Below are 14,477 nucleotides of genomic sequence, written 5' to 3'. Positions count from 1 at the left end.
TCCTGATGAGGTGGCGGATGGTTTCCTGAGGGATCTCCTCACAGACCTGGACTAAAACATCCGCCAACTCCTGGACAGTCTGTGGTGCAACGTGGCGTTGGTGGATGGAACGAGACATGATGTCCCAGATGTGCTCAATTGGATTCAGGTCTGGGGAACGGGCGGGCCAGTCCATAGCATCAATGCCTTCCTCTTGCAGGAACTGCTGACACACTCCAGCCACATGAGGTCTAGCATTGTCTTGAATTAGGAGGAACCCAGGGCCAACCGCACCAGCACAAGCACAAGGGGTCTGAGGATCTCATCTCGGTACCTAATGGCAGTCAGGCTACCTCTGGCGAGCACATGGAGGGCTGAGCAGCCCCCCAAAGAAATGCCACCCTACACCATGACTGACCCACCGCCAAAACGGTCCTGCTGGAGGATGTTTCAGGCAGCAGAACGTTCTCCACGGCGTCTCCAGACTCTGTCACGTCTGTCACATGTGCTCAGTGTGAACCTGCCTTCATCTGTGAAGAGCACAGGGTGCCAGTGGCGAATTTGCCAATCTTGGTGTTCTCTGGCAAATGCCACACATCCTGCACGGTGTTGGGCTGAAAGCACAACCCCCACCTGTGGACGTCGGGCCCTCATACCACCCTCATGGAGTCTGTTTCTGACCATTTGAGCAGACACATGCACATGTGTGGCCTGCTGGAGGTCATTTTGCAGGGCTCTGGCAGTGCCCCTCCTGCTCCTCCTTGCACAAAGGCGGAGGTAGCGGTCCTGCTGCTGGGTTGTTCACCTCCTACGGCCACCTCCACGTCTCCTGATGTACTGGCCTGTCTTCTGGTAGCGCCTCCATGCTCTGGACACTACGCTGACAGACACAGCAAACCTTCTTGCCACAGCTCGCATTGATATTTCATCCTGGATGAGCTACACTACCTGAGCAACTTGTGTGGGTTGTAGACTCCATCTCATGCTACCACTAGAGTGAAAGCACCGCCAGCATTCAAAAGTGACCAAAACATCAGCCAGGAAGCATAGGACCTGAGAAGTGGTCTGTTGTCACCACCTGCAGAACCACTCCTTTATTGGGGGTGTCTTGCTAATTGCCTATAATTTCCACCTGTTGTCTATTCCATTTGCACAACAGCATGTGAAATGTATTGTCAATCAGTGTTGCTTCCGAAGTGGACAGTTTGATTTCACAGAAGTGTGATTGACTTGGAGTTACATTGTGTTGTTTAAGTGTTCCCTTTATTTTTTTGAACAGTGTATTTGAACATTTTAGTCTGCCTGTAGTACCAGTGTTTTCTTCAGTCTGCCTGTTGTACCAGTGTTTGCTTTAGCTTGCCTGTAGTACCAGTGTTTTCATTAGTCTGCCTGGAGTACCAGTGTTTGCTTTAGTCAGCCTGTAGTACCAGTGTTTGCTTTAGTCTGCCTAGAGTACCAGTGTTTGCTTTAGTCTGCCTGTAGTGTTTGCTTTAGTCTGCTTGTAGTACCAGTGTTTGCTTTAGTCTGCCTGTAATACCAGTGTTTGCTTTAGTCTGCCTGTAGTACCAGTGTTTGCTTTAGTCTGCCTGTAGTACCAGTGTTTACTTTAGTCTGCCTGTAGTACCAGTGTTTGCTTTAGTCTGCCTGGAGTACCAGTGTTTGTTTTAGTCTGCCTGTAGTACCAGTGTTTGCTTTAGTCTGCCTGGAGTACCAGTGTTTGCTTTAGTCTGCCTGTAGTACCAGTGTTTACTTTAGTCTGCCTGGAGTACCAGTGTTTGCTTTAGTCTGCCTGTAGTACCAGTGTTTGCTTTAGTCTGCCTGGAGTACCAGTGTTTGCTTTAGTCTGCCTGGAGTACCAGTGTTTGCTTTAGTCTGCCTGTAGTACCAGTGTTTGTTTTAGTCTGCCTGTAGTACCAGTGTTTGCTTTAGTCTGTCTGTAGTACCAGTGTTTGCTTTAGTCTGCCTGTAGTACCAGAGTTTTCTTTAGTCTGCCTGGAGTACCAGTGTTTGCTTTAGTCTGCCTGTAGTACCAGTGTTTGCTTTAGTCTGCCTGGAGTACCAGTGTTTGCTTTAGTCTGCCTGGAGTACCAGTGTTTGCTTTAGTCTGCCTAGAGTACCAGTGTTTGCTTTAGTCTGCCTGGAGTACCAGCGTTTGCTTTAGTCTGCCTGGAGTACCAGTGTTTGCTTTAGTCAGCCTGTAGTACCAGTGTTTGCTTTAGTCTGCCTGGAGTACCAGCGTTTGCTTTAGTCTGCCTGGAGTACCAGCGTTTGCTTTAGTCTGCCTGGAGTACCAGTGTTTGCTTTAGTCTGCCTGTAGTACCAGTGTTTGCTTTAGTCTGCCTGTAGTACCAGTGTTTGCTTTAGTCTGACAGGAGTACCAGTGTTTGCTTTAGTCTGCCTGGAGTACCAGTGTTTGCTTTAGTCTGCCTGTAGTACCAGTGTTTGTTTTAGTCTGCCTGGAGTACCAGTGTTTGCTTTAGTCTGCCTGTAGTACCAGTGTTTGCTTTAGTCTGCCTGTAGTACCAGTGTTTGCTTTAGTCTGCCTGGAGTACCAGTGTTTGCTTTAGTCTGCCTGGAGTACCAGTGTTTTCTTTAGTCTGCCTGGAGTACCAGTGTTTGCTTTAGTCTGCCTGGAGTACCAGTGTTTGCTTTAGTCTGCCTGGAGTACCAGTGTTTGCTTTAGTCTGCCTGTAGTACCAGTGTTTTCTTTAGTCTGCCTGTAGTACCAGTGTTTGCTTTAGTCTGCCTGTAGTACCAGTGTTTGCTTTAGTCTGCCTGGAGTACCAGTGTTTGCTTTAGTCTGCCTGTAGTACCAGTGTTTGCTTTAGTCTGCCTGTAGTACCCGTGTTTGCTTTAGTCTGCCTGTAGTACCAGTGTTTGCTTTAGTCTGCCTGTAGTACCAGTGTTTGCTTTAGTCTGCCTGGAGTTCCAGGGTTTGCTTTAGTCTGCCTGTAGTACCAGGGTTTGCTTTAGTCTGCCTGGAGTACCAGTGTTTGCTTTAGCTTGCCTGGAGTTCCAGGGTTTGCACTTTTGCAAACCTACTGCAGGCGCAGAGGAAGCCAACAAGTCACACGAACACATTATGAACACTTCCTGGTTTTACAGCAGATCTTTGTATCACATTGCTTTTGTGAATTTGACCCTTGACCTATGGAAACAGCATGTGGGCACGAGCCCTGCCAGCGTTGTTGAGATATGTCTAATACTCAGAACAACAGGGGAACGGGGTCATACCCCTGATGTCAGTTATTCTAGGGTTGTGATGTGAGGAGGACTTTAAAGCAGCGACATTCACCAATGTTCGGGCAGTGTTTCACTCAGTAGTACCTTTAGCTCTCATGTAGTTCAATTGAAAAAAGAGACACTAAAACAGTGACTGGAACACATGTTGAAGCTGTTTTATGTTAGCCTGCGTTGTGTCTTTCCGTAGTTCCACGGAAATAGCTTTTTAATAAGGAAATCATTTTTTTTCCACACATGGTGTTTGGTTTGATTGCCATCGTGATAAGGTCAAACTTGTTTTCATACTGTGTAATGAATAATTGAAGACGAGTGATATTCAGAATGTGACTTTATTGCATTAGTACAGTAGATAGTGTAGGAATAATTTTCCGGTGTGCCACTATATCTTCTGTAAATAGCATTTGGATGTTACTATGTTGCAGCAACTAATGAAAATGTTTGTATTAAGCAATGTGTTCTTTCTCACAGTTACTTATTTTGAACTAATGCCAATTCATCACCATCGTTATCCTAATACATTGACTCTTTTGTCTTCCTTTATCTTTATTTACCTATTTCCCTTTACTTGATTCCAAAGCAGATCTAATCTTCTTCGTTGAGTGTGAGGCACTTATTGAAAGCATTAGTTTAAACCAACGACATATTTGCAATGCCCATTGTCTACACTAATTACAGCTTGGTTGATTTATGGTCTCAGGCCCCCAACCGATATTGAACTGCAGCCACGGTCGAAGGGGTCTGCCGAACTGCTCACTACTCTTTTTTTTTTTTACAGGATCAGACCAATGAAGACACCCAGATGGTGCTCGCTGGCATTCTTGTTGGGAATGGTCTCCCTCGGAGTGGGAGTGGGAGTCGTCGAGGGGAGGCCAGGCAAGGAGGAGGGATTCGTGCCGCCACCCTATCGACCTGTCGTGAGGTTCCGACACAAGGTATTGGGTCATTCCCGTTCCATTAGCCTTTCATAACAAGGGGAATTGAGAATCAAGCTACTTTTGTTTTTTCTTAAGGCTCAGGGATTTATTACTGGTGTTTTGCCAAGGAAACTTGAGCATCAAGTTAACATCATATTTTGAAATTTATGTTGAATATATCTGATTGAGGTGAGGGGAGAAAGGGAATTTATTAGAGGGGGCATGAATACTAAAAGTGAACTGCCATTTTAGCAAAAACATCCAAGTTGAGAGCGTAATTGAAACTTTATCGACTTGACAACGCAGGCCTAGCTCTGCAAGCACAATCGGATTCCATGTATTTCTCAAAGCACCAACAAGCTCTCTCTCCCCTACTCTGTCTTTCTTACTTAAAAAGGTGAGAGCCATGTGATTGTCATATTACATAATATATAAATGAAGTCCAATTGGAATGCAGAGAAAACCATTTGATGGGCACGCTCTTTTGTCTGCAGGCATTTGTGTGTGGGGGTGTGTATGTGTGTTTTCCCTGTACACACACTTACTGTAAACCCCCCTGTGAGTGATAAGCACTACAATACACACTCCTCAGCCTCTGCCATCTCGAAATAGAGACTTTTAAAAATTATTATTGGCTTATTAATTGTGTTGGAATGCGAATAAAACATGAGAAACAATGGCAATTTTAAGTCCAGGGATCAGTGTTGATAATGACTTTGTGTGAGAGAATGAAGGAGGGGAGAGAGAGAGATAGAGAGATAAATACAATCTAGAAAAGAGCCATTAAATTCTTCAACCACCTAAAAGGAAGTGATTCCCAAACCTTCCGTAGCAAAGCCATCACCCACAGAGAGATGAACCTGGAGAAGAGTCCCCTAAGCAAGCTGGTCCTGGGGCTCTGTTCACAAACACAAACAGATCCCGCAGAGCCCCATGACAGCAATGCAATTAGACCAAACCAAATCATGAGAAAACAAAAAGAGAATTACTTGACACATTGGAAATAATTAATAAAAAAACAGAGCAAACGAGAATGCTATTTTACCCTAAACAGAGAGTACACAGTGGCAGAATACCTGACCACTGTAACTGACCCAAAATGAAGGAATGCTTTGACTATGTACAGACTCAGTGAGCATGGCCTTGCTATTGAGAAAGGTTGCCGTAGGCAGACCTGGCTCTCAAGAGGAGACAGGCTATGTGCACTCTGCCCACAAAATAAGGTGGAAACTGAGCTGTACTTCCTAACCTTCTGCCAAATGTATGACCATATTAGAGACACATATTCTTATTTACAATGACAGCCTACTCTGGCCAAACCCTAACGACGCTGGTTATGCACTGCCCTACGGGACTCCCAATCACAGCCAGTTGTGATACAGCCTGGAATCAAACCAGGGTCTGTAGTGACGTCTCTAGCACTGAGATGCAGTGCCTTAGACCGCTGCGCCACTCGGGAGCACATACAACCCATATTTATGTTTATTTATTTCCCTTTTTGTACTTTAAATGTATATAGACATGATATGACATTTGAAATGTCTCTATTATTTAGGGAACTTGTGTGAGTGTAATATTTACTGTTCACTTTTTATCGTTTATCCATTTCACTTGCTTTGGCAATGTAAACATATGTTTCCCATGCCAATAAAGCCTCTTGAATTGAATTGAGAGAGAGAGAGAGAGAGAGAGGGAGGAAGAAGGAGGACAGATGGTGTTAACAGAACGTGAGACACTGCACCACAGTTACACTGCACCAGAGGCTAGAAGTTGGCGTTGTACTGAAAGACAGACTCAAAGGTCATATTGACATGGGAGTTGTTAAAAAAAGGCTAATATTGGCAATGTTTTCATTAATGTGGAACATGTTGTGTTCAGCGTGGCTTAGAAATGTTTTTTTTTTTATGGATGGTTCTAAACATTGCTGTGCTGCTTCATTGAGGCAAGAGGCTTATAGAAGTGATGCAAATTAATCTACATTTCCTAAATTGATTTAGACAAAGTCACACGGGCATCTTCAAGTAAGAACTGCCCCTAATCTATAGGGTCAACCTTGTGACTTTATCATAGTATCTGTCCCATAACATATCCCTTGTAAGGTCAAAATAGTAATGTCTTTCAATGTCCATTCCCTTTCAAAAGCAAGCAGAGTACATTATCTTAGGTATACCACTTTAAACTGTGACATTGACCATATAATGACTTCATCAATCATGTTTTCAGCAGCAAGACTGAACAGCTTCTTCTCTGCAGTCCACTGCTCACCATTCTCTTTCACCTGTCTGCCTCTCAGAAATAAGCTGTGTCTCATACTCAACCATTGTCTAGTTCGGTGAGTGGCACAGTATGATGCTAGGCAGTACAGACCTGGGTTCAAATACTATTTCAAATAATTGAAAATACTTTATCTTGGCTTGTTTGAGCTCGCCTGGCTTAGCAGAACCAATAGAGAAGTTCCAAAACAGCAAACCTCCCCCACCTGGCACTTGAGGCAACTTAAAGTGAACTCTCAATATAGTTGAACGATTTAAAATAGTATTCGAACCAAGATCTGGAAAGTAGGACTTTCTATACATTAGATACTGGCCCAATTTAGTAACCTGGGTTCAACCTGGACATACAGTACACTGCATGTACACTACCCTTCAAAAGTTTGGGGTCACTTGGAAATGTCCTTGTTCTTGAAAGAAAAGCTAATGGTTTTGTCCATTAAAATAGCATCAAATTCATCAGAAATACAGTGTAGACATTGTTAATGTTGTAAATGACTATTGTAGCTGGAAACGGCAGATTTTTTTATGGAATATCTACGTAGGCGTACAGAGGCCAATTATCAGCAACCATCACTCCTGTGTTACAATGGCACGTTGTGTTAGCTAATCCAAGTTTATTATTTTAAAAGGCTAATTGGTCATTATAAAACCCTAACCCTATTCCATGCGAGAAATTTCAAAGAAACTGAAGATCTCGTACAACACTGTGTTCTACTCCATTCACAGAACAGCGCAAACTGGCTCTAACCAGAATAGAAAGAGGAGTGGGAGGCCCAGGTGCACAAGTGAGCAAGTTAGAGTGTCTAGTTTGATAAACAGACACCTCACAAGTCCTCAACTGGCAGGTTAATTAAATAGTACCTGCAAAACACCAGTCTCAACGTCAACACTGAGTGGCGACTCCGGGATGCTGGCCTTCGAGTTCCTCTGTCCAGTGTTCTTTTGTCCATCTTAATCTTTTCTTTTTATGGGCCAGTCTGAGATATGGCTTTTTCTTTGCAACTCTGCCTAGAAGGCCAGCATCCAGGAGTCGCCTCTTCAATGTTGATATTGAGACTGGTGTTTTGTGGGTACTATTTAATGAAGCTGCCATTTGAGGACTATTGAGGCGTCTGTTTATCAAACTAGACACTCTAATGTACTTGTCCTCTTCCTCAGTTGTGCACCGGGGCCTCCCACTCCTCTTTCTATTCAGGTTAGGGCCAGTTTGCGCTGTTCTGTGAAAGGAGATTGGCAATTTCCCGCGTGGAATAGCCTTAATTTCTCAGAACAAAAATAGACTGACGAGTTTCAGAAGATAGGTATTTGTTTCTGGCCATTTTGAGCCTCTAATCGACCCACAAATGCTGATGCTTCAGATACTCAACAAGTCTAAAGGAGGCCAATGTTATTGCTTCTTTAATCAGAACAACAGTTTTCAGCTGTGCTAACATAATTGCAAAAGGGTTTTCTAATGATCAATTAGCCTTTTAAAATGATAAACTTGGATTAGCTAACACAACGTGCGATTGTAACACAGGAGTGATGGTTGCTAACAATGGGCCTCTGTACGCCTATGTAGATATTCCATTAAAAAAATCTGCCGTTTCCAGCTGCAATAGTCTATAATAACATTAACAATGTCTACACTGTATTTCTGATCAATTTGATGTTATTTTAATGGTAAAATTTGCTTTTCTTTCAAGAACAAGGACATTTCTAAGTGACCCCAAAATGTTGAAGGGTAGTGTATATTCAGTCATTACTCCTTTTAAATGTAATGAAATAAGATTTTTTATATTCGGCTATGCAGGCCTGTGGCGAAAACAAGAAAAAAAAGAGAATAATATACAAGAATTTGAAATTATCACTGATTTTTTATGGCTGACCCACATAATAGGTCCCACACTACATTCTCCCTCGGGGCCCAACACCTTTTATCACTTAGGCACAGGCTGGCATATTTTCCAAACCAAAGTTGTCCCCGTGTGTGTTAATATTAATTTTCAATGTGTGTGACACCGGACTTCAGCCTTTCTTTACTTATGTTTCCAAATATTTCTCTAGGATCTTTCCAATCTCCTACTCATTTGTGGATTTTGGGGTGGACAACAATATGTAATCAAAACTATATTCAGTTTAATAGCGTAGATAAATACTCTGCTGTTGCTGTGGAACAGATTACAATAATTTTGTACAGTATAATAAAAAATACAGTAAATTATGTTTAATATCAGCGAGACATATTCTTCAGTGTTGTGGACTTGCCTTTTATTAATATAATATCCAATATGAGTCATGGCTGCAGTAGACGTGTAGCATCTGAGTAGTAAATTAATCATCATGTGTTATGATAAATTAACCTACTGTACTATTGCCAGAGTGGTGTACCCTCAGTGCTGTGACTGTGCTGAGTGGGCCCAACATTATGGCTTTAACTTTCATTATAAGGAGCGACGCAATGCATATTGATGAATATTGATGACATGGCCCCACTCTGAAAATGAATGTCAGAATTTTCATGGGAATGATTTGTTGATCAAATCAAATCAAATTGTATTAGTCATGCGCCAAATACAACAGGTGTAGGACCTTACAGTGAAATGCTTAATTACGAGCCCCTAACCAACAATGCAGTTTAAAAAAACCCTAGATAAGAATAAGATAGAAAAGTAACAACTAATTAAAGAGCAGCAGTAAAATAACAATAGCGAGACTATATACAGGGGGGTACTGATACAGAGTCAATGTGCGGGGGCACCGGTTAGTTGAGGTAGTATGTAGATGTAGGTAGAGTTATTAAAGTGACTAAATGCATAGATGACAACAGAGAGTAGCAGCGGTGTAAAGAGGGGGAGGGGTCAATGCAAATAGTCTGAGTAGCCTTTTGACTAGATGTTCAGGAGTCCTATGGCTTGGGGGTAGAAGCTGTTTAGATGCCTCTTGGACCTAGACTTGTCGCTCCGGTACCGCTTGCTGTGCCATAGCAGAGAGAACAGTTTATGACTAGGGTGTCTGGAGTCTTTGACATTTTGTAGGGCCTTCCTCTGACACCGCCTGGTATAGAGGTACTGGATGATACTGGGCCATTCACACTACCCTCTCTAGTGCCCTGTGGTCAGAGGCCGAGCAGTTGCCATATCAGGCAGTGATGCTACCTGTCAGGATGCTCTCGATGGTGCAGCTGTAGAACCTTTTGAGGAACTGAGGACCCATGCCAAATAAATTCAGTCTCCTGAGGGGGAATAAGTTTTGCCGTGCCTTCTTCACGACTGTCTTGGTGTGCTTGGACCATGTTAGTTTGTTGGTGATGTGGACACCAAGGAACTTGAAGTTCTCAAACTGCTCCACTGCAGCCCCGTCGATGAGAATGGGGGCGTGCTCAGTCCTCTTTTTCCTGTAGTCCACAATCATCTCCTTTGTCTTGATCACGTTGAGGGAGAGGTTGTTGTCCTGACACCACACGGCCAGGTCTCTGACCTCCTCCCTATAGGCTGTCTCTTCGTTGTCAGTGATCAGGCCTACCACTGTTGTGTCATTGGAAAATTGAATGATGTGTTGGAGTTGTGCCTGGCCGTGCAGTCATGAGTGAACAGGGAGTACAGGAGGGGACTGAGTACACACCACTGAGGGGCCCCTGTGTTGAGGATCAGCTTGGCGGATGTGTTGTTACCAACCCTCACCACCTGCGGGCGGCCCGTCAAGGATCCAGTTGCAGAGTGAGTTGTTTAGTCCCAGGGTCCTTAGCTTTTTGATGAGCTTTGAGGGCACTATGGTGTTGAACGCTGAGCTGTAGTCAATGAATAGCATTCTCACATAGGTGTTCCTTTTGTCCAGGTGGGAATGGGCAGTGTGGAGTGCAATAGAGATTGCATCATTTGTGGATCTGTTGGGGCAGTGTGCAAGTTGGAGTGGGTCTTGGGTTTCTGGGATGATGGTGTTGATGTGAGCCATGACCAGCCTTTCAAAGCACTTCATGGCTACAGACGTGAGTGCTACGTGTCGGTAGTCATTTAGGCAGGTTACCTTAGTGATCTTGGGCACAGGCTTGTATGTAAATTAGTAATTGTTTTAAAACATCTCCTGCTATGTCACTGATGCGTTGTGAAACAGTGTTGTTTGATGAGGGCATTGTCTGTATAGTTCTTTTGGGCCTTTTCCCCCAGCATTGTCCCATCCATATCCGTGGCAGCAGCAAGAATGAAGTCCTCCACAATAGTATGGGTCTTGCCTGTCTTAGCCACTCGGTAGCTCACCATATAAGACGCTACTAGCCCCTTCTTATTAATGGCATCTGTTGCTTTTATGCTCATCAACAGCATCAGAGCTTGGAGAAGCCTAGTTACCCACTGGTGTGGCAGTAATACGGTCACCGTAACAGCCCTAGGTGCAACTCAATATTAGGAAGTTGTTCCTAATGTTTTGTACACTCACTGTATGTGGGTGCAGGAATAAAGCATTGGAGCAGCGTATCTGGTGTGCTAGCTTTTCTTTTTTAAAGGGTTATTATAATACTTTTAAAAACTGATTTTTCTCCCAATTTCATGATATTCATTGGTCGTTACAGTCTTGTCCCATCGCTGCAACTCCCGTACGGACTCGGAAGAGGAGAAGGGTCGAGAGCCATGCGTCCTCCGAAACATGACCCCGCCAAGCCGCACTGCTTCTTGACACACTGCTCGCTTAATCCAGAAGCCAGCCGCACCAATGTGTCGGAGGAAACACAGCACAACTGGCTACCGTGTCAGTGTGCATGTGCCCAGCCTGCCGTATGTGTCGCTAGAGTGCTGTCATGTCTTTGGCTATGCCGGATTAATTGATAAGACATGCTATTCTATAAAATAATTTCTCTGTAATCAATATCACCTGATTGAGCTAATCATGTAAATGTAATTAACTAGAGAGTCGAGCACCACAAAATAATATTTATAGAGATGTTATCTTCCGAATAAACTTTTAAAGAACTAGTAATATTTTACATCAATAGCACTCAACATTAATCTTCATTTTACTTCAGTCTCCTAATCTGAAAGTTGTAAATTATTTTATCTGCAAGAACCCTGGCTAACAATTTGAATCAGCAATACAAAATTGGGTTTAATTATTTATTTACTAAATACTTAACTAATCACACAGAATTCACATACACACAATTAATCATAACTTGATTACAAATTACGTCATAAAGGAAAACGTCCCTAGTGGACGGAACAGATATGACAGCTGGTTACACAAGGGAAAAGGGGCTGGATTGAGTGAAGGACCGGGAAGACAGGAACAAAGGCGAAGCTGTGCTACCGTAAATACAGTATCTTAAGCATTCTAAATTACCGCCCATTTGGAAAAGGAAAATGCAATAAATATTTACTCTGAGCTGCGCTTTAGTAGGTTGGTGGTAGATTGAAGGCAGTGTTGCCAAACCGAGTCCTCTGTCCTTTGAAGAATGTCTCTGGTTGTCAATTGGATACGTTGTAGTAACGTCGTTGTGTGATAGACGGGATACTCTGTCTGTTCCTTCCTGACCTGCGTTTGCAGCTGCGGTCGCTAACTCAACAGCTAGGAGGTATCATTTCTGTAGTGAATAAGAGTTATAAAGTTCATACCATTCGCAACCAAAGCTCATGCTGATGTTGGCTTCGTTCTGTAGTTATTATCTGAACCATTCTGACATAGGACCGTCGCCCTCATATCCTCGGAACAGGAAGTTCTATTGTCGTCAAGGCTTTATATAGGAAGGGAGAAGAGGGCGTGTTTGAAAAGTTTTATAGCCCATGTCCCTTCACAGAAGCGGACAACTGAGTGAGCAGCCCCAACTTATGAAAACCCACATCTCACATTTTAGAAGCTAAAATCACATTTCATCCCATCACAAATAATTTCATATTCAAACATTTAAATTGAACAACAATTCCATGTGAATCCGATAACTCTGATGTGTAGACTTTCCACTGTAGAGTTTACGTAATCTTATCATTGATGAGAATGTCTCAGATGACAACCGAACTAACATCATATTCAAGTATTCAAGTATATGTTCAATTACTCAGATTACCAGAATATCGTTAATTTCCCCCCACATTCTGATGTTCCCAGAATCTCTATGTTAACCAAGGGTTTTCTAAATGTAACCTCAGTAGGGTAGAGAGAGGGAAAAGGGGGGAAGAGGTATTTATGACTGTCATAAACCTATCCCCCAGGCCAACGTCATGACAGTGCGGTGGGACAAGAACATCCCGGCCGGTCAAATGTTTTCCTAACCCGGACGACTTTGGCCAATTATGTGCCACCTCATGGGTCACCTGGTCGCGGCAGGCTGCAACACAGCTCGGGATCAAACCCGGATCTGTAGCGTCGCCTCTAGCACTGCGAAAAAGTGCCTTAGATCGCTGTGCCACTCGGGAGGCCTCAGTCGAGACATTTTGAATGTTTGTATCACACACTCTCCCCTGCAACCTGATCTCATAATTTGACTCGCTAATTCAGTGTGATTACAGAGTTAAAACAGAAACTACTGAAAGGGTTAAGTTTATGTATTAATTCCGAATTGTTAAGGTTAGGCCTATGTTTTGGGGAAAGCTCAAAACAAAATAATTAAAAACAATGCGCTGTTCCCATTAAGTATCTACAAGTACCCTCTCTGCTTGCTAGAGAATTGTGAACTGCTCTGAACCGTGTGAGCTTGAACCCAATGCTGTGTCATCATTTATACTTTTTTTGGGAATGAGTGCAGTTTTGCATGTTATTGCAATAATATGTGTCACATATCAGTTTGTAAACAATGTAAAATAAAAAATTAATAAAGCCGCATACAAACGGTCTCTTTTTTGCTTTCTTGAGCAAGGCTGCTCCAAAATGCAGGTGTTTCAGCCGAGCTCAATGTTTTCTGTGGTGTTGGGGCATCCAGCGGAACATACGGAGCTTAGGGATGGTAATGTTTCCTAGTTGGGCCAGGATTGGCTCAGTGTTCTGTCACTCATGGGGACACTACGTCTGTGAGTATAACAGAACTCATATGGCAGGCAAAAACCAGAGATGAAATCCATACAGGAAGTGAAAAATCTGAGATTGGCCGATTTTCAACCCAGGCCATATTGAATTCACAGTGGGGGTATGGATGAAATTGCACTTCCTAGGGCTTCCACTAGATGTCAACCGTTTTTAGAAACTTGAATGAGGCTTCTTCTGTGTTGTGGGGCTGAATAAGAGCTGAATGAGTCAGTTTACTGGCAGAGAGCCATTTCCTGGTCATGCGCATTTCACATCATATCGACCTGCGTTCCATGGCTTCTCTAGACATAAAAGAATTCTCCGGTTGGAATGTTATTGAAGATTTATGATAAAAACATCCTAAAGATTGATTCTATACTTAGTTTGAAATGTTTATTCGACCTGTAATATAACTTTTTGAAGTTTTTGTCCAAAGTTATGCTGGACCTGCACGAGCGTTTAAATATGTGTACCTAACGCCCTAACAAAAGTAGCTACTTGGACATAAATAATGGACATTATCGAACAAATCAAGCATTTATTGTGGAACAAGGATTCCTGGGACTGCATTCTGACGAAGATCATCAAAGGTAAAGGAATATTTATAATGTGATTTCTGGTTTCTGTTGACTCCAACATCTACATTTATGATGAGTACTTCTTTTGAATTGATGTCGCTATGCAAAATAACTGGATGTTTTTGGAACTAATAAACGTATTGCGCAAATGTAAAATCAGAATTTTTGATATAAATATTAACTTGATCAAACAAAACATACATGTATTGTGTAACATGAAGTCCTATGAGTGTCATCTGTTGAAGATCATCACTGGTTAGTGATTCATTTTATCTCTGTTTGTGCTTTTTGTGACTCCTCTCTTTGGCTGGAAAAATGGCTGTGTTTTTCTGTGGCTTGGTGGTGACCTAACATAACAATTAAAAATGAGATTTCTGTTGTTTTGAATTTGGCGCCCTGCACTTTCACTGGCTGTTGTCATATTGATCCCGTTAACGGGATTGCAGCCCTAAGAAGTTAAGGGACTCTTTTCCAAGCTTAAAATTATAAACATTCAGCATTGGCCATGCTGTCAATGCAGCATG

At 42.8% G+C, this 14,477-nt stretch overlaps 1 protein-coding gene across 2 annotated transcripts in view; it reads left to right on the top strand.

Moving 5' to 3' along the window:
* Positions 1-14,477, top strand: part of LOC135526510 (follistatin-related protein 5-like) — a 211,914-nt gene that overhangs the window by 18,376 nt on the left and 179,061 nt on the right. For both annotated transcript variants that reach the window (XM_064954946.1, XM_064954944.1), the window contains exon 2: positions 3,998-4,154. In XM_064954946.1, the coding sequence (XP_064811018.1) occupies positions 3,998-4,154 (157 nt within the window). The remainder of the gene's footprint in view (positions 1-3,997; positions 4,155-14,477) is intronic.

The sequence above is a fragment of the Oncorhynchus masou genome, chromosome 32 (genome assembly GCF_036934945.1).
Source record: "Oncorhynchus masou masou isolate Uvic2021 chromosome 32, UVic_Omas_1.1, whole genome shotgun sequence".
NCBI classification, from domain to species: Eukaryota; Metazoa; Chordata; class Actinopteri; order Salmoniformes; family Salmonidae; genus Oncorhynchus; species Oncorhynchus masou.
Note: the sequence above shows the minus strand (reverse complement) of the source record. Positions and strands in the feature narration are given on the sequence as shown.